At 41.7% G+C, this 21,805-nt stretch overlaps 1 protein-coding gene across 1 annotated transcript in view; it reads right to left on the reverse strand.

The window, feature by feature from the left end:
* Positions 1 to 21,805, reverse strand: part of CUBN (cubilin) — a 211,352-nt gene that overhangs the window by 109,820 nt on the left and 79,727 nt on the right. The window contains exons 28-29 of the mRNA XM_084783727.1: positions 18,955 to 19,105; positions 1,953 to 2,134 (exon numbers count right to left, since the gene is read on the reverse strand). Of these exons, the coding sequence (XP_084639853.1) occupies positions 1,953 to 2,134; positions 18,955 to 19,105 (333 nt within the window). The remainder of the gene's footprint in view (positions 1 to 1,952; positions 2,135 to 18,954; positions 19,106 to 21,805) is intronic.

Consider the following 21,805-nt stretch of genomic DNA (forward strand, 5'->3'; position numbering starts at 1 on the left):
CACATTGCTGCAGAGAATCAGCTGCCAGCCCTTTGTAACTGTTATGGGTTTTATACAACCACAGAGTATCCTTGTTGGTAGAGGAACCATTTCAGCATCCCATGGGGAAGTGTTGGTGCCCTTTCTTAAAGCTGCAAGGGTGAATTTCTGGGGGTGCTTTATTCTCCCCTGAACACCATTCCTCTTGTAAGACTGAGGCATGATATAGTGCCAGTACTGCCACAGAGAAGGCAAAGGATTAGACCTGAGACCTCCCAGCTTTGGTTCTGACGCCTCTTTTATCACCACTGTGTCCTTGCAGAGGGAACTGGGTGCTGAATGTAATTTCTAGTGACTGTACCCACCACTGGGAGACAACTTGGGAACCCCATTTCTTCTTACCAAATCAATTTTAAGGTTAAAGTTCTCTATCAATTACTCTCTACTACTTTCAATCTTCTGCTATATCTCATTTTATCTGGGCCTGCATAGAGCAGCGAGGGGTGACTGAGCTCATTTCATAGACCTTCTCCAGTGTGCTCCCTGGAGAAAAGTATATGAAGATTAACATATGGAGAAAGTCAGTTGGCACAGAAAGCCTTGAAGCTCTCCCCCAGTAGCTGCATAAAAGAGCATACCTAAGTAAAGCCCAGGATATACAAATGTGGGAGGGGCCTGGGCTGTGTACAGGACCTGTGAAGGTGATGAGTCCTGGGTCCCAGCACTTTCAAAGACATGCTTTTCTCTCAGCTCATTAGCTCACTCTCTTTCCTCTTTCTCAATAGCTGTCTCTATGTCTATTTGTAATTATGTATCTCTGGTCCATGTCTTTGCCCTGGGACACATGAAACTGGAAGCTGTGGTCAGTGACACAGATGCCTATAATAGCCACCATCTAGGTGGTCACAGAAAAGGTCATGAACTTGAGACTTGATTTTGACAACTATAATATGTGGACAAAATCCTCCTTTTACTTCATGTGGCTATTCACATCCAAGAGCGCAATCACTGTGAACCAAAAGTGCATTATCACCATGTATTGGTGAGACATGTGGGTGCTTTTGTTCATCCACAAACATCAGGTGCTTACTCTTTGTCATGGTCTTGGTGCTAAGAGTACAGGAGAAAATAGAACAAACCAAACATCTAATCCCATGGAGGCTGCATGCTGGTAGCTGCCGGAGGATGTGAAACAGTGGTCCCCACAGCTGAGGTGACACGAAATTTGTGTGTGCTTCAAAATCATTCAAATTTTGCCAGGTCCAAGTTGATTACTGTAAACTTTAAGGCCCAAAGTTATCAAAGGTTGTCTTAATATTTTTTTTTAGATAAACTCTTAAAGTAACTTTAGAAAGATCTTATCAAAAAGGCCTTCTTGTAGATAAAAGTCACATTAAGTGACTTCTAAAAAGCAGCCCTCTGCAGCAGCTACAGATGCAGCACCCTGGCCAACCCTAGGCGGCAGATACAGTGGGGAAGGCAGCACTAGCGCCTGTGGTCGGTGGGGCCATCTCCTGATGACTTCCAAATGTAGGACATTCTCTCTAAGGGAGATTCTTCAGACCAGAAGGAGAAGTGGGGGCTGTTAAAGACCCAAGCACAGTATTTATCAACAGACACCAATGAATCAGGCCCCTGTCCATCCCTACAAGGCCCCAAACCCAACCTGCCCACTGCAGACCCTGCCTTCCACTGGCTCTTTCCCGCTCCTTTGCTCATATTGTTCCCCAGTTGCTGCAAGCTGGCCTCACTCTCCTAGTGAACTGGCCCTAGCCAAAGCCTCCAGGCACTACTAGGAAGGAAACCCACTAGCATATTAATGCCATATGTCCACTAGCAGTATCCATCAAGAGGAGGTACTTGCTATAATGTCTAAGAATAGAACAAGGCTAGCCACTGGGAAGAATGTGGGGATCTCTCCAGTTTTACCCTAGATTTTGTAATATACTGAAAAAATCAATTTGGCTTCCTACCTCCAGGGTGTCATAACGGCAGTCGGAATGATATTCCACATCAAAGTCATGGATGGTGAGGGTAATGCTATTCCCTGGGGCTGCACGGATCTTCCAGATACACTCCTTGTTGTGAGGATAGTTGTTAGGGTACCCAGGACTGCTGAAGGAGCCCATGGCTCCAGACATCTCACCACCACAGCCTGTTGAACAAAACAACTCAGTTAGTGCAACGTGACAACAGGAGACAGAACAGATGTAAACCCTCTTCTCACCAAAGGTGACAAAGAGTGTGCGATGCCTCCTATAGGAGGAAAGTTACAATGAAGTTTAACTTTGTAACTGTAAAGCAGTAACAAGGGTGAGACATGTGGTAGAATGCAGGGTTAGGATGTACAAAGGGTAAGAGAGGGAAAATCAGTTATTAAATTTAGATAAACATAGCCACAAATGGAGGCGCACGCCTATAATCTCAGCACTCAGGGAGGCAGAGGCAAGTGGATCTCTGTGAGTTCAAGGCCGACCTGGTCTACAGAGTGAGTTCAAGACAGGCAAGGCTACACAAGAAAACTCTGTCTCAAAAGAAAAGTTAAACATTTATTACATTATTGCTATAATAATGCTGAATTCTTTTTCCTACCACATCTAGATTTTCTTCATTAGCTTTAGGCCAAAAGACATAATAGGAAGGTATCAGAAAGAGAAAGATGAAGATGAAAGAAGTTATACCACCAACAGCTACATGGAAATAACATAAGAGGTGATATTCAAGCTACCAAATCCTCTGTATGATCAAGTTGCATTTTGTGGTTGAGTGAATAACAAAATATAGAGGAGATAGGGAGGTTTTTTGATAGCTTGATATTTGTAACTAAAATAGATGAAAGTTGGCTTAGAAAAGGCATTACAGAGCTCTACATGGAGTGTCTGATAAAATTATTAAAATGTCAAGTAATGAGAGAACAAAGGTATAATGAATAAAAGCCTTCCAGAGTGTCACACTCAGTGGGACAGTGGTGTGGCTCCTTGCACCCAGTTTGTCAAAGGCTCTCATGGCAACAACACAATTTGGAACTATTTAATCAGCATGTTAGATCAAATGCTTTCAGAAGCATCCTAGCATGCAGGCTAAATGTGGCTTGTGATGTAAGACAATAGGGCTCCAGTATTGCCTAAGACACTTCAGCAGATAAGGAATTTCCTATCTGTACCCTTCAGATCAGCTGTACAGGTATTAGTCTCTAACCAAAAGAGCTGTTATATAGGTTAATAAAAGAGTCAAAAGAAGATTTTGGGAAAGTATTCTGAATGTGCTAATTGCTCTGCTTCTACTATGTATTATCTCTTAGCAAGAGTTTATCTAGATATCAGAATATACAATAGAAAAAACTTAGGGCTAGCAGTAGATTTACTGGCTAAAACCTTAGCTATCAATAGAGAAAAGACACAAAATTGGTCATACATTAAGTTATTATACGTATATGGTAGTTTAATTTTCAAAATGATTTTATGTTATATAAGTCTTATTAAGTGAGCATGGGGATTCAAAATGACTTTAATAAGCACATTATCTTGTTTGAAATTCCTAGCAACAATATAAGGTAGGCAAGATCACCAGTATATGAGGCTTGCTTTAGAAATGATCTGTTTTTTTGGGGGGGGTTGTTTGTTTTGTTTTGTTTTGTTCTGTTTTTTCGAGACAGGGTTTCTCTTATAGTCCTGGCTGTCCTGGACTTGCTTTGTAGACCAGGCTGCCCTCGAACTCACAGATATAGGCTGCCTCTCCCTCTTCCTCCTTGAGTGCTGGGATTAAAAGCATGTGCCATCTGTGATCACTTAACGAATTCCTCTAGAGGAAATCCTCAGTTATTCAGACACCCACCCTCCCATCTCTGGTCCTGTGCTGTCACCATAAGCCTGTTGGCCAAGCCAGCCTGACAGTGCTGTAGTGTTGTAATGACAGTGCGGGACACTATCCTCATAGCTGCTCTGCTCACTGACTAAACAAAGAATTACCACAGCAACCTGGATAAAGGAAGCAGAGCCATCTTTTCATTGACTTTGAAGCAAATCTGACACTGTCTAGTATGTTAACGTCACAGACACCAGCTGAACTGGACTACAATAGTGCTTTGAAGTGGCTTTGAACGTTTCCCCAGTTTTAAACAGTTGATCTTTATAAAACCTTTACCAATGACTGATGATCTATTTGATTTTATTTTCTTCCAAATGCTAGCCACCATCTCAAAGGAAGTGTTTACCTTATCAGCAGGAAGCACACTGTTCAACAGGGCTCTGAACAAGAGTTGAAAGCTGTTGCTAAGTCTGCTTATTTTGAAAGCTAATTAAATACTTTGTTCATGAAAGAACTCATCTAATATTGTTTTTTTTTTATCTAAAACAAGCTATGAGTTTCTAAATTGCAGCAGAAGCATATAATAAGGATCTCCTATGTGTATTCTGTCTTTGAGACAATTAGGATTAGAGACAAGATGTTTCAGGTCATCTTCCTGTGCCCCAAGATCACTCAAATTGTCAACTCTTCACATTTCGTGTTTTCCTAACATTACAGTGTGGAAGCCAGCTTGTCAGGAGAGCTGCTGATATGGAACAAATGCAGCTGAAATGCACTAATGCTGGAGGAGAGACACTAGGAAGCCAGCTTCTAGGCTACCCTCACACTTGAGCCTCTGCTTCCCGGGAGCACACCTGAGAAGTCAGCAGTTGATTGTATGAAACCCAAGAGCCAGAGTACAGTAAAACCAGTAACTACAATACACACCAACGCTAAACACCACACAGTGAGAAGGCTCACATACTCAACTGAATATTGACTTATAATATAATAGTCTGCCTATGACCTAAAACAAACTCTTTGTCCTATAACATCTTGAAATGTGTTCACTGGTTGGGTCAATTCACTTCTATCACCAAAAAGGCCTCCTTGTGTCTCTGCCTATACTTGGATGTTTTACTTATGGTTTGTTTTATTGAAGCTTATTTTTATTTAAAACACAGCACAAAAGCAGAGCAGACACAAAGAAGCCTTTTTTGTTTCCTGTAGGAACTGAAAAGCTCCTGGCTTATGTCTGATAGAACATAAGCAATTTCAGAAGAGCTCCTTTATGAACAAAACTTTTTTAGTTTAAAAGTAAGCAAGTTTAAGACTTGATACCCTATGAGCATGTACAGGGGGAGGTAATCCCCCTCAGGAACAGTCATAGGGGAGGGGAATAAGGGGAAAATGGGAGGGAGGGAAGAATGGGAGGATACAAGGGATGGGATAACCACTGAGATGTAACAAGAATAAATTAATAAAGGAAAAAAAAAGTAAGCAAGTTTAGCAACAGCCATAGAGGAAAGGAAGGAAGAGCTGGAGAGGGCTGGGAAGGCTGGTGAGCAGATCTCCACTTTCGGCAGGGTGGGTTTGATGGGAACTAGTAATGAAGAGCTGAGAATTTAGGGATGGTCCAAACTGTGGCAAGCTAAACTATTCCCAGTTCTCTTGTTTTACTTCATTCCACGATCATTTTAGCTGTATCCTTGCCCTCACAGATAAATGCAAACCCACAAATGTTCCCTAGAAAATTAATCTGCAAATGTTCACATTCAAGACAGTCCTGAGACTTTGTCTTTGCTTTGTCTTCAAAGACAAAACAAATGTGAAATTCTCCTAAGGAAACAAGAACACAGAGACAAGAAAACAGACAAAGACAGAGTGAAGGAGAGTTGTTCAGAGTCATGAAACAGAGTATCCTGGAGTAAAATGGAGTCAGTTCCCAATTTCATATCTGCCAGGAACCCGGGACTGTGGCAGGCAGGTCTTCTCAATGTTCTCAAGTCAAGGAGAGGTTCCTGGCTTAGGGTGGGGCTGAAACCTAACCTGACTGATGTCCTCATGAGAAGAGAGAACGTAAGCCCCACACTGAGGGAGGGCATCCATATCTCCAATTGGTGGGATGGCTTTGACTGGAGATCAGTGCCTTCTAGAATAAAGTAATGAACTGCTGTCAAGCTGCCTACCCTGGGTCTGTTATTACTGCAGCCGTAGGGTGCTAATACACTTCATTCTTTTGCTAATAACTGAGGTGGCCAGATGCCCAGGCAGGCTTGAGGCAGCAGCAGCTCCAGGGTCACATGGGGAGGAGGGTGATGTGTAAGTTGTCCCTGCATCTTGTACGGACCACTTCTTGCTTTCCATCTTGAACACTAGATGATGGTTAGACAAGAGTGAGGTAAGACATAGACACAACCTACCACTGAGAGAACAAGCAATATATACTGGGTCTGCCACCACATCAGGGGGAAACAAAGGGTTAAGACAATGACGTTTTGTTTTGGTTGGTTTGTTTGTTTTAAGATTTAAGAAGTCATTAAAGATTGGAAGGTTTCATCTTCTATGGGAACCTCACTTCTATACCACATTTTGTGATAACACATTCTGACTGATTTCTATATAGCCATATGGAGTGAAGTTATCTGTTTTTAACAGTATAGGCCAAAATACAAAACAAACCAACCCATATCATGCACTATGTGACTTGACCAAAAATATCCAAAGTTTAAAATCAATGCCACTTATAGCTATGAAATTACAGGAGTCGCTACACAAGCTGACATATGGCTTTGTAAGATTAAGCCAGCCATAGCCTCTAATGATCTAGGTTGTCCTGGATCTAAATAATGAAGCTCCTCACCTGAGTATACCAGTGAAAGAAATAAATCAGGGTGGCCATACTTTATATAAAATTCAGTTTCCTATTCATAAAGGATAGGCAGCTTTCATTTTAGCACAGAGATGTATACCTAGGCTCCTCATCTTTGCATTGTCATGAACTCTACCCATTTCCTTCTAACCTAATTATTTCTATTTTGCATTTCTAGTCAGATTCACAATGTTTTCCCAGAAAAGTTCTTTTCTTAAAGTTCTCTAGAAGAAATCGACCTTTTAATTATACTCATTCTATGTATTTATCATCTCTTTTCTGTATCTGATAGTTTTGATATTATTTAAGATCTCTAAGCAAAGTGTACTATAAAATGTCTGAAAAGAAAATGAGATCAAGGAAATGAGATAAATATCTTCTAAAAGGAGAAATCATACCTAAAACTACACCCTAAAATCCCCCACACAGGCTAAGACAGAGGAGCCATTCCCTCAGGCATCTGCAAGTCCAAAGTTCACACTTCTGTCTCACAGAATTCAAAACCTTCAATTCTCCAATGTCATTACTTTAGACAACTTTTTCCAGGGAGAAGTTCAGGAAGCCTCCAAGGCTCAGCCTCACCCCTTTCTCTCTAATTCTGCCCTCCACTTTGCCCTCAGTTCCCGAGCTTTTCTCCACAGGGAGGTTGCTCCACACCAGAAAATGCATAAAACCAGGCAGCACCATGTTGATGGTGTTGATACAACTGTGGACATAATCTTGCCAAGGACAGGCCACGGCCTTACAGCTGGAATGAAGTTCAGTGTGAGTGGCTGTCCTTAAAGAGGGAAATTTGGAGACAGACCAACAGAAGAGGGAAGGCCATGTTTAAGATGGTGGCAGAGACTATGGTTACAGGGACAAATGACTCCAAGTTTGTTTTCTGTTAGTATTAGATGAAGGGCAGTAGCCAGGGAGCCAGCCATCCTGGGTTTCTCTAAAAAGGGAAACAGAACAACTAAGTCAGCCAAGTCCTCAGTAAACCACCCCACCTCAGGGTCTATGCTGGACAATCCAATCTCTTCTGAAGACAGCCTGTCACTCTGATTATAACCTAACTCCTCCTTGTAAGCTACTTTCTGTAACTAACCCTGGGCAACAGACTAGCTAATTCTGTGTTTTCTCCCAGATCCATTAATTCCACCAACAGAGCATTATGTAAATGAGGCAGGTCAGGACTGGAGCATAGCTCCATGGTAGAACACTCACTTGGCAAGCCTAAGTGTGACCAGTGCACTGAAAGACTGTATGGAAAGGTGAGCATGCGTGAGCTCTTTGGAACTAGTCCTTTGTCTGACAATGTGCTCAGGACTCCACAGTTTATTGCGACTTGAACTCAAGCATACAATGAATAGTTTAACTTTGTGGGGAAGCTCTTGAAACTAGAACATAACTTACATGGCAAAGAATATGAAAATTCTTTTAAATGTTTACTGTATGGAATTTATTTATAAGATTAGCTGCTACAAGCTCTGAACTTCTTTATACTGCAGTGTGATGTCCCCCATTCACAAAGAAACTTGTGGGGCAAATTGCAGATTTCAGACAGCAAGCAAATACTTAAAGCACAAACCTTGGGGTCTGACACAGAGCATTTTTGGTGCTGATACCACAGTCTCTAGACTTCTGAGTCTGGGTTACTTAATTTCTTTTCTTTTTTTACTTAATTTCTTAAAGGTGCCTTTCTCAGTCATTTTCATCTACAATATGATACAATGTTGTTTCATTCACAGTATTATAAGAATGAGAAATGAGATAATATTTTAAAGTACCCAGTGCACTGAAATTATCATTTTTAATAACATCACCAAGACTAATAACAAGTAAAATGCCACTAAGGCCAGTGCACTAACTATTCAATCATATTTTAATCCAATTTTCACAGGCCAATATAGTTTTCTTGGTACTACATTAGTAACTTGAGACAGATATACCGGACAGAGAAATGGCTCAAAAGGTGAAGATTTGCTGACAACTAACGTGATGGAAGGAGAGAGATGAGACCCATAAATTGACCTCCGACCTTCACATGCATACTATGGTATGCACACCTGTACACTACACACAAATAAATGAAAACTCTAAGTAAAGAAAAAGTTTTTAAAATGTTGCTAAGGATAGTTAAAAGTATTTTTAGGTTGTTCAACCTACATTGTTTAGTCTATATAATGATATGGAAAAGCATTAGAAACAAAATGATTTTGTATCACTCATTGCATAGATACAGAATACAAAATTGCACTAACCCCTAGAGTAAAATTTTATTCATCACCAGAGACTTTTTATTTGGTGAGAGAAAGGTGACTAGTATTAATTCTGCTGAGCCAACTGTGGCATTCACATAACAGTACTCTGTAGATAGGTAATGGTTGAGAGCTATGGATAAGAATTAATGTTTCTTCCTGAACATAATGGCTGTCCTGTGTGTGTTTGGTCATTTGTGTCTGTTACAATATTTGAACTTGAAAAGAAATAATCGTTAGCTTCCTTTTACACATTGTATGAGAAAGTGTAGAATCTCTAGGAAAGAATGTGCAATTGCTATCAGGGATGTTGTTGCCAGGAAACCAGAACACAAATAGAAGATTTGAGAAAATTCTCCCTTTGGCCCCAAATCAAGGATTATTCTAAATTGTGCAATATATGATTTTGGAAGGTCATGGTTGTTTAAGGCTTATTTTTTTTTTTCCATTTTATAACGGTCTCAAAGAGCAGCAGTGGGGATAGAGCTCAGGCGTTTTCAAACAGTGGCAATGTGGGAATTGGGATACAAGGTCCTGAAGGCTCTGGCTACAGATACAGAGCCAGCATTAAGTGAAGGTCAACTGTGTATGTGTATTTAGTGTTGTTGTCATGGAAGCTTTTCCACGCATTATGAAAGATCTGTCTGTGTTTACTGCTGCTTCTGATCACAGAACTTGCTGTGAAAACTCTTGAGCCTAAAGCAAAATGAGCTGCAAAACTTTTTTTTTTTTTGAGAAAATTATTCCAAAGGCAGAATACTTGGTAAACAACTTTGGTTGGCTGGTTGGTTGGTTTTGAGACAACTTCATTCTATACTGCCCAGGGTAATCTCAAACTAATGAGCTCAAGTGAGTCTTTTGCTCAGTCTCCCAAAATACCTGAAAAGACAGGCAGGCACTGCTGACTGCCTTGGTAAACAAATATTTTTTTAAAGTAGTGTCATTCATTCAGAACTTGTTTTGAACAAAGCAATAACTGAAAATTTCCCACAATAGAAAGTCATCTACAATCAATGCCCTAAGCTTGGTTCTATACTAAGGCAGTATTCACCCCTAAAGTATTTCTAATCTTCACCCCTAAAAATATTTTAAAGTATCATGAAGACAGAAGTTCAAAATACCAAAGTGGGCCAACTACAAATGCATATTTATGGGTATGATGTGCAAAAACCTGACAGGAAATTTTGTGAGGTGTTCAACTACCACCTTTGGATATGCACACTGCTAGTGGCTCCTCCTTTGTTTTTCCTTAATTCTTTGTCCAAACCAAACAGAATTTATGTCATATCCTACTGTAAACACAGAACAATGACAGGATTCAGCTGCTTGTCTCATCTTTTCCAAGCACTTGCTTAAAGATTTGGTGCATGGGTAAGGCGTACCGTGATCATAAGTGAGGGCCTTTTAGTGGTAGAGGAGCTCCTGGTTCTCATTTCTCTCTGTGTGACATTATATTTGTCACAGCTTAGCAGAAAGTGTCACCGAGAAAATAATTCTATCACCAACTGAGAAGAAGGGCTCTCCCAGAGCAGGTGATGCACAGGCCAGTTTTGTTGATAGGGATCTTTGCTGACCACATTTCATAAAATCACTTTCATTGCAAACACCATGAAGAAAGAAGGCTCAAGACAGACACAAAAGAGTGACCATGAAATAATTAAAAAGGTCTTAGTGTTCAAACATGAAATCTAAGTAATATGATTTCCAAGCTGTAGCTTTGAACAAAGTGTCAAGGAAGGGAAATGTGGCAGTTCTGTGTTAGAATTTATTATAGTGCTGGCTGTATCATCTTCAGTTTCTTTTTAAGTACCAAGTATATCATTAGGTCCCTTGACCTATTAGCCTATTTACTGTGTAAATCTGTATCCCTCTCTTTCAGTAACTACAGCCCACTCAAGTCCTCTCAGGTCCCTCTGCCTCCATTTCTGCAGTTTCTCCAACTGTAATCTCCTCCCCTGACATCTTCCACTCTCTGCCTTAAAAGGAAGGTAGTGGGCTGAGTAGACAGCTCAGTGGCTAATGCCTTTGCTTGAGGACTGACTCTGGAACCCAGAAACCCTCCTTAAGAAGGCCAGATGGGCATGGTGATCTGCTTGTACTTCTAGGCTCTGAAGGTAGAGGTAGGATTGCTAGAGCCAGTTGACTATCAAGAACAGAAACATCAACGGGCTCTAGATTTGATTGACAGACCCTATGTCAATGAATAATGTAAAACAATGTAGGACTATTCCCAACATCAACCTCAGGCCTCGCTATGAATGTGGATACATGGATAGTAGCACCTTCATACACATGAAGAAAGAAGAAAAAAGCAGTAATCACTCATTTCTTTGGCTATGCTCTTTAAACTGGCTATCTGTCTTGCAAAGGTCCTTTATAACTGGATTATATGGGGACAAAGATTAAATGTGGTACTTCTTAGTTGAAAAGTCTTGGTCATAAAATAAAAAGCCATTGTGTTTATGATGCTGAATTCACCAGTCACCGCATCATAATTCTGCCTTGGCCCTTACCTAAATTTCACAGGCACACAGACAATAGCCAGAAGGACACCTCTTCCAATCAATTCACAGGGTCTTGAATTATGCATGCTGGAACTGGAGCTCATACATCCACGGAAGCACAGCCTTCTCCTCTCAGGCTCCCTAGCTATGGTTGCCAGCGCCAACAAGCACCCGATAACCTACTGTGGTGTGCTGGACTGACTAGGATGGCTCTCTTCATTGCATAGACCCATAGGCATCTAATGTGACATCACGTCTGCCTATCCCACTTTCCACAGACCTCCTGACATGCTGCCTCAACTTCTGTCCCCATTATTATCTGTTATCTACTGCCCACAGGTCACTCGATCTCTGTCTTTTTGTGTGCATTTCTGTATCCTCTTACATATATTATTTTTTAGTTTTATTTTTTACTTTATGTGTATGGGTGTTTTGTCTGCAGTTATGTCTGTGTACCATGTGCATGTCTGACACCTAGAGAGGCCAAAGGTCACTAGATCCACTGGAACTGCAGTTACAGATTGTTATGAGCTGCCATGTGGATGCTGAGAACTGAACCCAGGTCCTCTGGAAGTAGAGCCAGTGCTCTTAATTGCTGAGCCATTGCTTCACAGATACCTTTAGGTCATTTTTTTTTCTGTGTGCCTGTGAAAAATAGTTCCACTACCTATTTTATAATTTAAAAATATACATCTGTGCAAGTCACTGCATTTCTTTATTCACCTATAGTCCTAGTGTACAAAATAAAAACTCATCTCTGGGGGGGGGTTGGGGATGCAATGCAATGCAGTGGAGTGACAGCCTGGCATGTTCAAAGCCCCAAGATCCAACACTAGCAGAGAGAGAAAGGGAGAGAGAGCGGGGGGGGGGGGGGGAAGGGAGGGAGGGAGGGAGGGAGAGAGAGAGAGAGACAGAGAGAGGGTGGGAGAGGGGGGGAGGGAGGGAGGGAGAGAGAGAGAGAGAGAGAGAGAGAGAGAGAGAGAGAGAGAGAGAGAGAGAGATGGTCCTTTTATCTGGTGACAGCAAGCTTTTAACACTTTTCTTTAATCAGCTTGACAGCCCGTCTTAAGTTATTTTCTATCATGTGCTTTTTTTGTTGTTTCTCAAACTTTTGTTCATTATCAGGCCCCCATGGAGCCTTTCAAGATATTTTCTAATTTTAGTTCAATAGCATTTATTTATTATGTATACAATGCTCTGCCTGCATGTAGGCCTGCATGCCAAAAGAGGGCATTAGATCACATTGTAGATGGTTGTGAGCCTCCAGGTGGTTGCTGGGAATTGAACCTTTGGAAGAGCAGCCAGGGCTCTTAACCTCTGAGCCATCTCTCCAGACCCTGTTCCATAGCATTTAATATCAAGATATTCTAAACATCTTTTGTGTACTGCATGTGCCTCTGCTATGTTAGGATAAAAAATTTTCTTTTTAAAACATGGATCACAGATGCTATATGCCATCCTTCTTCAGCCACCTACAGAGTCCAGGTGATAGATTCACTCTCAAAGTGTGTGTATGTGTGTGTATGTGTGTGTGTGTGTGTGTGTGTGTGTGTGTGTATCAACACATACATATATATCAATACTTAAAACTTGAGTGTTCCCAGAAACCTAAGCTTAAAACTCCAAGGCACAAAACCAAATGAAAATGTCAAATTTGAAGAAATTCCCCTGAGAGCCCAACAGTAGCCACAAACTATTAACTATCCTTTGAGAGAAAGAGTTGAAATACGTGTTGAAAAGAAAAATGGCTGACCCTGTGGAAGTTCCTGGCCAGTGTTCCAAAAGCAAACTGTGGAAAAGCCCTTGGTGCAGGGCTGAATGTCCAGCTAGCCAGGGAGGCACTACCTTTCAAACCCAGTCACTCACAAAGGAACTTGAAAAATGTTTTAAAATGTTCTCCCCAACCAATTTCTAAAAACTCTAAGGTCCCAGAAATCTCATTAACAACTAAAAAGAAAATAGAACAGACTGGCTCCCATCTGGGAGGATGATGTCATCTATCTCCCCAAAGAAAAGGCCACACTTTCCTTTGTGGAAGTCCATGGTGACATCACCTCCTGCTCACATGGCACTTAGCTAGTCCCCTGTTGGCTCCCTAGCTGAAGTGCCTGCTGCCTTTGCAAATGTCACTTTCTGCTCACACTGCTCCTTGACCTTGTTTGTGCGCTGGATCCCACTGGCAAGGGAGAGGAGGCCTCAGGGAGCAGCAGGGGGGGGGGGGTGAGGGGTGTGTGCAGCTGCCTGGGAGGCTTCTGTTCACAGGACTTATGGAAAGTTCTATACACCCCTCAGTGGCCCAGACCAAGGCTCCCAGGATAGAATTCATCTTCAGAACAAAGCTGTCAGTGCTGAGTCCTGTGAACTGATTAGCCAGGCAGGGCGACTGTGGCCGGTTCTTTATTTCCAGGGTGGGATTCTCTTTGAAGATCTGCATAAAGACACTGCAGTGTGGGCTTTATCTTGCATCCACAGAGCCACTTTTAAAATGGACCCACAGAGAAAGCCCGCTTGTAGATCCATTTTCTCAAAGTAAATAGAAGATTTGTGCTGTTGACAGGAAGGCACACTGGGTAAACGGATTTATTTATTTCTGAGTAAAATGAATGAAGTGTGTGGCGGTTCCTGAACCACAGTGCTCAGGAAATGATGTCACTGTCAATTCTGAGCTCTGCAGAGAAGCATTAGCTGAGCTCTTATAGCATAGTGTGCAAAGGGGCCAGAGGGGAGTGGCTTCCTGTGATTTGATCCTGATGAAAAGAGAGTGGAGCTTTAACATCACTCCTCCTGGCCAGGTGGGGAAAAGATGCTATGGCCAGGTCAGACTGGGGATGCTAACCCCTCCACTAACTTTGGGCAGAAACCCAGAGGGCCAATGAAGAGACTTATCTTTGATTTTTGTCTGCTGATGTATTATATGCATTTATGTACACACAGACCTATGTAAGAATATGAGTATTGCATGTGAAGATGGAGAGTCACATGCTACAGAAGAGATTTCAGTCAAAGACAGCTAGGAAAAACCTGAGTAGCTCCACAGATAATGTCACCAGGCGACTTTGTAGCAATTTCAGCGTGTGCCAGAAGGCTTTGTTACCCTCATAATGATGAAATGGGCTAACAGTGCATTGCTCAAAACATGTCTCTGTTGTTTAGTGATGCATGACTATGTTTTAGTGTGAATTTTGTGTTGTACTCTGTATTTTAAAGTGCATAACTTACCATGTTTCTCATTCCTTGGGGATCCTACCCCAGATCTGTTTTTATGAAGTATAAATGACTTGCATGGAGGAAGACACCGTGGTCACTATAGTTTGAGCTTAGGACTTACTGGACCAGTTTGTGGTAGTCACTGCTCAGCTTTCTAGTCTCCTCTAGAGCTTTACCTTTTGACCTTGATTCTAACTACCTTGAACTTGTCAGAGCCATCTTGCTCCCCCTGCTACCTTGCATCACAGGTCTTGCCTTTTCCTTCCCCCATTTGGCCAGATAGCGCCTGCTTATTTTTTCAGGTTTTAGTTTAGAGGTTGAAATTTCATAGACTTCCCTGCCTGGTGCCTGCTTGCCTGCCTGGTGTCTGCTTGCCTGATACCTGCCTGCCTGCCTGCCTGAAGCCTAGTGCCTGCCTGCCTGGTGCCTGATATCTGCCTGCCTGCCTAGAGCCTGGTGCCTGCCTGACTGGTGCCTGGTACCTGGTGCCTGTCTGCCTGCCTGCCTGCCTCCTTCCCCAATGCCATCTGATCTCTTTCAGTGTGTTCCTCAGCCCTCATCAAATTTGATTGTGCATATTCATTTGTATGCTTAATATCTTCCCTGTGGAACACAGTAGATATATAATTGGAGCCATGCCAGTAGCTCTGCACGTAGCTCTGTGTACCTCATCATAGCATGGTATCAAAGTATTCTCTGATCTGATACCCATAGCTTTAATAAACAGAAGAATGACACCTTACATTCTTGTCTTCCATTTTCCTATAATGGATAAGCAGGGTACCATTCCCAGGGAAGACCTTCTGCCTGATGCTTCCTCTGTTGATTCCTTCTCTCAAGCATCTCAAGTTATACAGTTCAGATATAGAACATATAGAACATAACACTACTAGTGTGGCATATTAATTAATTTTGTATTGATTTAAACTGCTGATCTCCTTCCAGAAGGTTATTGTCATGTTATTTTTATATAGTGGGCAGTACATAGTAAAAACTTTTTTTTTTAAGTTTTGGTCCTAATTAGTAAAACATTGTTGCATAACTCTGGCTCCAAGCTTAGAAATTTTTCAGCAAATGGGGAAAATTTTGCAATAGTAAACAGGAAAAGAGAATAGACAGAGAGTGTCTTTGACTCTCTTAAGAGAAGACAGATTCCAAACAGAAGTGAAAGAAACACCTTGGCTCAGCAAAAGCTTAGAGCTTTCAACAGAGGACTTGCCATATTGGCTAGAAGAACCTAATGATACAGTACGGTGGGCACAGCCAGGAATGACCATCCTCTCAAGTTCTTTAGGGTGGCCTTCAGCCAGGGTGGCCAGAACAGACTAGAAGGGAGGGTGAGTAGCCCATGGATAAAGAGACCACCTAGCAAAAGCACCGCCTGCATCTCATCATAGTTCCAATCTGACTGTGAGGGAAGGAAAGTGGCAATAGTCAAACGCTGACCAAATGAACCCTATCTCTTAGAGATTGGAACCCAGATGGGGCCTTAAACTCCTAGGTGATTCCTATGTGTACCCAGGATGAAGGACCACATTCTGAGGCCTTTGGCCCCAAACACTCCAGTGCCTAGGGAAGCTTTCTGTCCTTTAGATCTCTGAAGCAGAAAGTCATCTCCTTCAGGGACCCTTGCTATCATCCTGGTGCCATTTCGACCTAGTTAGGATGGTGTGTGATTTGAGTACCTACGAAAGATTCTCCCAGTTCTATGGGTACTTCTTGTCTACCATTCCATTTCACCAAGCTCAATGCCTATTTTGTCTTGCTCCTAAAACTGGGTTTCAGGGAATCATAACATCACCACCCACAGGGAGAGTCTTAGAAACCCCAGTTGGTGTCCCTCACTACTCCATATTCACAAGGTCCCCAGTGGGGGCTAAGGCTACGACTTGTCATTAGAGTGCATGCCTGGCACGCATGAGGCCCTGGTTTTGATCCCCAGCATTAAAAAGTAAATACAATTGCAAGGCAAACCCTATTTGTTCTGTGGATCCAAAGACCTGACAACCACTGCTTTCAAGAGTGTCCCCAAGCACAGACAATCTAGGCCATTTCTCAGGTTTTCCTGTTTACTCTAAGTTTTTTCAGACCATCTCTATATTACTTAGAATCACAATATTGCAGAATGGCAGGACACTGGAGACAGAATATTCTGGGAAGAGAAATCAACCAAATCTTTTTATTAAGTCAATTGATAAAGTGACCATTGTAAGTTTAAATCTCACATGACGAAGAGAAACATCTAGAAATTCTACTGAATTAGCCACCATATCTCATTAAGTTAGAGAATCATAGTCTGTATTTAAAGCTACCAGCAGCCCTGTGGATTACCACTGAATACTTACATATGAAACAGTCTACAATCACATTGTGGCAAAAATACACTCAATGCACAGCCCATAATATCAAAGCATCTAATGTTCTTATAGAGACAACTCCTATCTTCAAAGTGATAACCAACCAAGAGAATATATAATTTGAAATTTTAATTTCATGTTCAACGCTTTTCACTACTTTATCAAATAAACTTTATGTTATGTTTGATGATTTTACCAATTGTAGGTTAACTAAGTGTTTTGAGCATGTTTAAAGTAGGGTAAGCTATTAATGGTATTTGCTAAGGTAGACACATGAAATGACTCAGGATATTTTCAACTTACATATATTATTATATTCATATGTATTGAATATATATTATATTCAACTTATTAATATATTTATATTACATACCAACTTCATCATAAGTGGAAAGGCATTCATCCTGATAAGTAGGGAATCTATGATTGGAAATTCTGTATGGAAGCTCTGAGATTACATGGTGGGCTGTAACACCAATGAATCTCAAGTCTTAAATGTTCATGTGCTTGCTTAAGTGCCTCTGGTTAATGGTCGTGTTCTCTCTCTCTCTCTCTCTCTCTCTCTCTCTCTCTCTCTCTCTCTCTCTCTCTCTCTCATACGCACACACACACAAAGTCACACATAGACACACACAGAGTCACACTCACACACACACAGTTTCTCTCATCTCCCTCTTCCTCATTCTATGTACCTCTCTACTTGTTTGTGTGCATTTACATGTACATGCTCATGCCAGGGAGCTATGAAAGTATGTGCACCTGCAGGTAGAGGTTCCCTCTGAGAACAGTGGGGAATATTGGTCCTTAGAGATTGTCCATCTTTTGTTGGAGACCAGATCTCTCAGTGATCTCAAACTCTGCCAGGTAGGCTAAGCTAGTCGGTCAGTGAACTCCAATGTTCTATCTTCCTCCAATTTTTTCCTCTCTGAGATTATAAAAGCATGGTATTGTGCTTGGCTTGGTTTCAGGGATTTAACTAGATTCTCATACTTTTAAGACAAGCACTTTACCAATTGAGACATCTCACCAGCCCTAACTGCTTGATTTTAACAGAAGGATTACAGTTTTAGCATCTACTAGATTTCTGGTACAGCTCTGTAATTCTACCTCTTCTTAATTTACTGAAATTCACCATAAGTCTTAACACCTTGGCCAAATGGCGGAGAACTACTGCGATGATGCTCTTTAAAAGTTGGACTGTCCTAGCATATTCGCTCTTAAATCTTAATCACCAGGGAGATCAATTAAAATATTGTTCCAGGCCTACTTTCACAGTATATGATCCAGTAGGCCTACGGTGGGGGCTAAGACTTTGCCTTTCTGAAAAGTTCCTTGTGCTGCTGCTGCTATCGGGGGCCACATTTTGAAAACCATTGCTCTGGGATCATCCACCTCTAGACCGACCCACAGCAGATCAATTATGAAGTCTCATGTCTCTTGTTAATAATGCCTTTATGGGAAGTAATTATTTCCACCTGCTTCCTCAACTGCTGGTTTGTGGGTGGGCTTCACTGTGTTTAGCAGATCGAAGACACAATCCTGGGTTCTTGCACCCAGCTCAAATGATCTGCTCTTGCTGTTTCTCTCATGTCAGCACTTTTCCTCCTCTTTCTGTGACCTTTCTGACACCCATTCTTTATCTTATCCGGAGCACTCTTTCTCTGACAAATGTCAAAGTGAGCCTTTGATCTCTTCCTGGCCTATGGCACCTGGGAGACTCACATGTCACCTTGTAATGGGTCTGTTGTAAGGCAAATTAGCACTCCACCTGCTCAAGCAGTCATTCAAATCTCATCTACTTTAACTTCATTTCTTCTCAAAATGCCATCAAATTTTCTGTCAGAATTCCACAGATGTCTCAAGAAGTTATCTATAGCCTACCTCTAAGTTACTACTTTGCTCTCATTATTGGTTGATGCTACTGTTTCCAAGGAAAGAATTGGTGAGGAAACAATTCTTGGCCAAATAACAATTATTAACGCGACCAAAATCAATGAGGGACTTACCATGAACGAGCCACTGCATCCTAAATCCTTTCTGCAGTAAATTAACCCCATCTGTATGGAATAGTACATGAAGCTTGGAGCCTGTAGTAGCCCCTTGTGGGGGGAGATTTGTTCCACAGAATCGTCCAATCCACTGTGGTCCATCATAGAGCTGAAATCAAAGAAAAACTTCCCTCAGTAAAATCATTGCAAATGTTTTACTGTTGTTATTGTTGTTGTTGGTCAGTTAGTTTGTTTTTAATGAAAAGGACCTTTCTTTTTCACTTAGGAAAAATAATGTCAGCCTCAAAATGTGGCCTCCTCCTGGGGCAGGCCATTAGATTTCCTCTGACTCCCCACGCAGTCCACGTAGCTCACTTTATTCCAGTTACTCTTAGAATGAGTGGCCTGTGATAACAAAATGGAAAATATCTGCAAATATGCACACGGACACCCATGGCTGTTCTTTTTTTTTTTTTTTTTTTTTTTTTTTTTTTTGCTATGGTGGTTTTGTTTTGCTTGGGGATCTCTCTTAATAGCCCTGGCTGTGCTGGAACTCACTCTGTAGAGCAGGCTGGCCTTCCACTCACAGACATCCACCTGCCTCTGACTTCCAAGAGCTGGGATTAAAGGCCATCGTGCCTGGCCTCTGGTTGTTCTCATTCTTCTGTTGAGGCTATATTTTCCCTGTGTGGACTGACCCTTCCCACGTGCCCAGCAAGCACTCTACCATTCCATCTCCTACAGCCTGTCCCGACCACTCTTAGTGGATGTACATTTTGTGCATCTGTGAGTACATGCATAATATTGGCTCTATGATTTTCAAACTGCTGAAGTTTCATTTTTTTTTACTAAAATGTGATATAATGTGCTTTAAACATATCAACTCAGCTATAAAAAACTTGTATCTACATTTTACAGAGTACTGTGAAACCTTTCCTAATTGCAAGGATTAGGTGTGAATGTTCTCACCGTGGAGTGAACCACCCCACCCCTCCTGGGCTTTTGCTTTAGTTTGTGCTGAGACGGCTCCTCAGTCTGTAACCCAGGCAGGGTCGAAAATCACTACATAACCTAGGAGGGCTTAAAGTTGTAGCAATTCACCTGCCTCAGTTTCTCATGTGCTGGGTTTACAGGGATGAGCCACCATGCCTAGTGCAGGCCACTACGCAGCCTGTCACACCCCCTCCCTTCCTAGTGCAGCGTCCCCTTACCCCTATGGATTCCTTAAGGCATAGGCCACTGCTCATTGCTCAAAGCAGAGAATTTTGGGGACAGGTTTCCAGCACAGCTCCAGCGAATGGACACTTTGGTTTCTCCCACGAATGCATACACTTTAAGGACTTAATCAGCACTACTACCTCTGTGTAGTTAGATAAGAATTTGTATCATACAGTTGTAAGTATCAGTCTAGTCATTTCCTGTAGTAAAGGGTTTGGATCACTTTGTGGTCATTCTGTAGACTGTTGACCTAGGTGTTGTCTTGTTCAAGCTTATAATAAATCACAGCTTTTTGAATGTTGACCTGTCTCATCAAACTCTCAACCCATCATGCTTGTGGGCTTTAAAATGTGACGCAGAGTCCAATATGCCAGTCACCAGTTGGTAAGTAAAGGAATAGTTAGTGTTCATTTCTCAGGTTTATTACTTTACCTTTATTGTTTCGGTTTTGCAAATTCGATTGCTTTAAAATGTGTGTTTCTTATCAGGTTTCTAACACACTACATGCACTTATGTCAACTTGACACAAACTAGAGTCATTTGCCCAGCTCACAGTGGGCAGTGCAACCTCTCGGCTGCTGGTCCTGGGTGCTCTGAGAAAGCAGGCTAAGCAAGCCATGGCGGAGAAAAAGCCAGGAAGCAGCATTCCCCCAGTGGCCCCTGCTTCCAGTTTCTGCCTCCAGGTTTCTGCCTTGACTTCCCTCAGTGATGGACTGTGATGTGAAAGTATAAGCTTAAAAGGACCAAAGAAGTTGCTTTGGACATGGTGTTTTATTACAGTAATAAAAAGATTTTGACAGAAGCCAGGTAAAGGAAGGAACGAAAAGAAAGAAGAAAACAGAAAAAAGAAAGAAAGCAAACAGACACAACAAGAACATTAGAAAAGAAAAAAGTAGCCAAAGCCCTTCACCTGGAGTTGTGGACTCTATCACTTTCTCTAGCTGGAAGGTAGGGGCAAGATGATGCCCTGCTGTACTGTGAGTGCTCCCAGGCTGAACTGTGAGTGCTCCCAGGATGCACCAGGAGTGCTCCTGAGTCACTGTCTCATAGCAGAGTATGTTTCTCAATTTCAGAGTTTTATCAATTTTACTATATGAAGTCTACTTGAAGCTAAATACAAAAATAAATATACTGTCACCAAATAGTGATATAATAAGCAAGTCTTTTAGTTTCGCTCCTTAAACCTAAGAGATCCTAACTTTGGATGGTGTTTTAGTGACCAAAGCTAAAATTACTCTATCTTTAACCTGTAATACTTAAGGTAAGCATCTGTATGGCCATAAGCACCCTCTACCTGGTAGATCACGGTAAGCAGTGGGTAGCAGCAAGCTGAGGATTCTATGCATAGTCTGATTCTATACTAGGTCGGTATATAATACATTATAGAGCACTGATTTTCTCCCAAGCTCAACAAGGTTAAGAGCTGTGGCCTTTTACATGATTTCTTACTTCTAATGGGCTTTCTTTACTAAAGAAGAACCTGTAGATGCCAGAAGCCAATGGTCTTAAAGTAGCACATTGTGAATGGGACTGAGCAGGGTAGGTGGGCAAGGAAGATGGATTTGTGGAAACACTGAAGAATGATAACTAAATGTAATTATCTTTTGGGATGAATGTAATGATACATTACAATAAACACCAAGTGGACATA

This window comes from Acomys minous (assembly GCF_964271855.1).
Source record: "Acomys minous genome assembly, chromosome: 5".
NCBI classification, from domain to species: Eukaryota; Metazoa; Chordata; class Mammalia; order Rodentia; family Muridae; genus Acomys; species Acomys minous.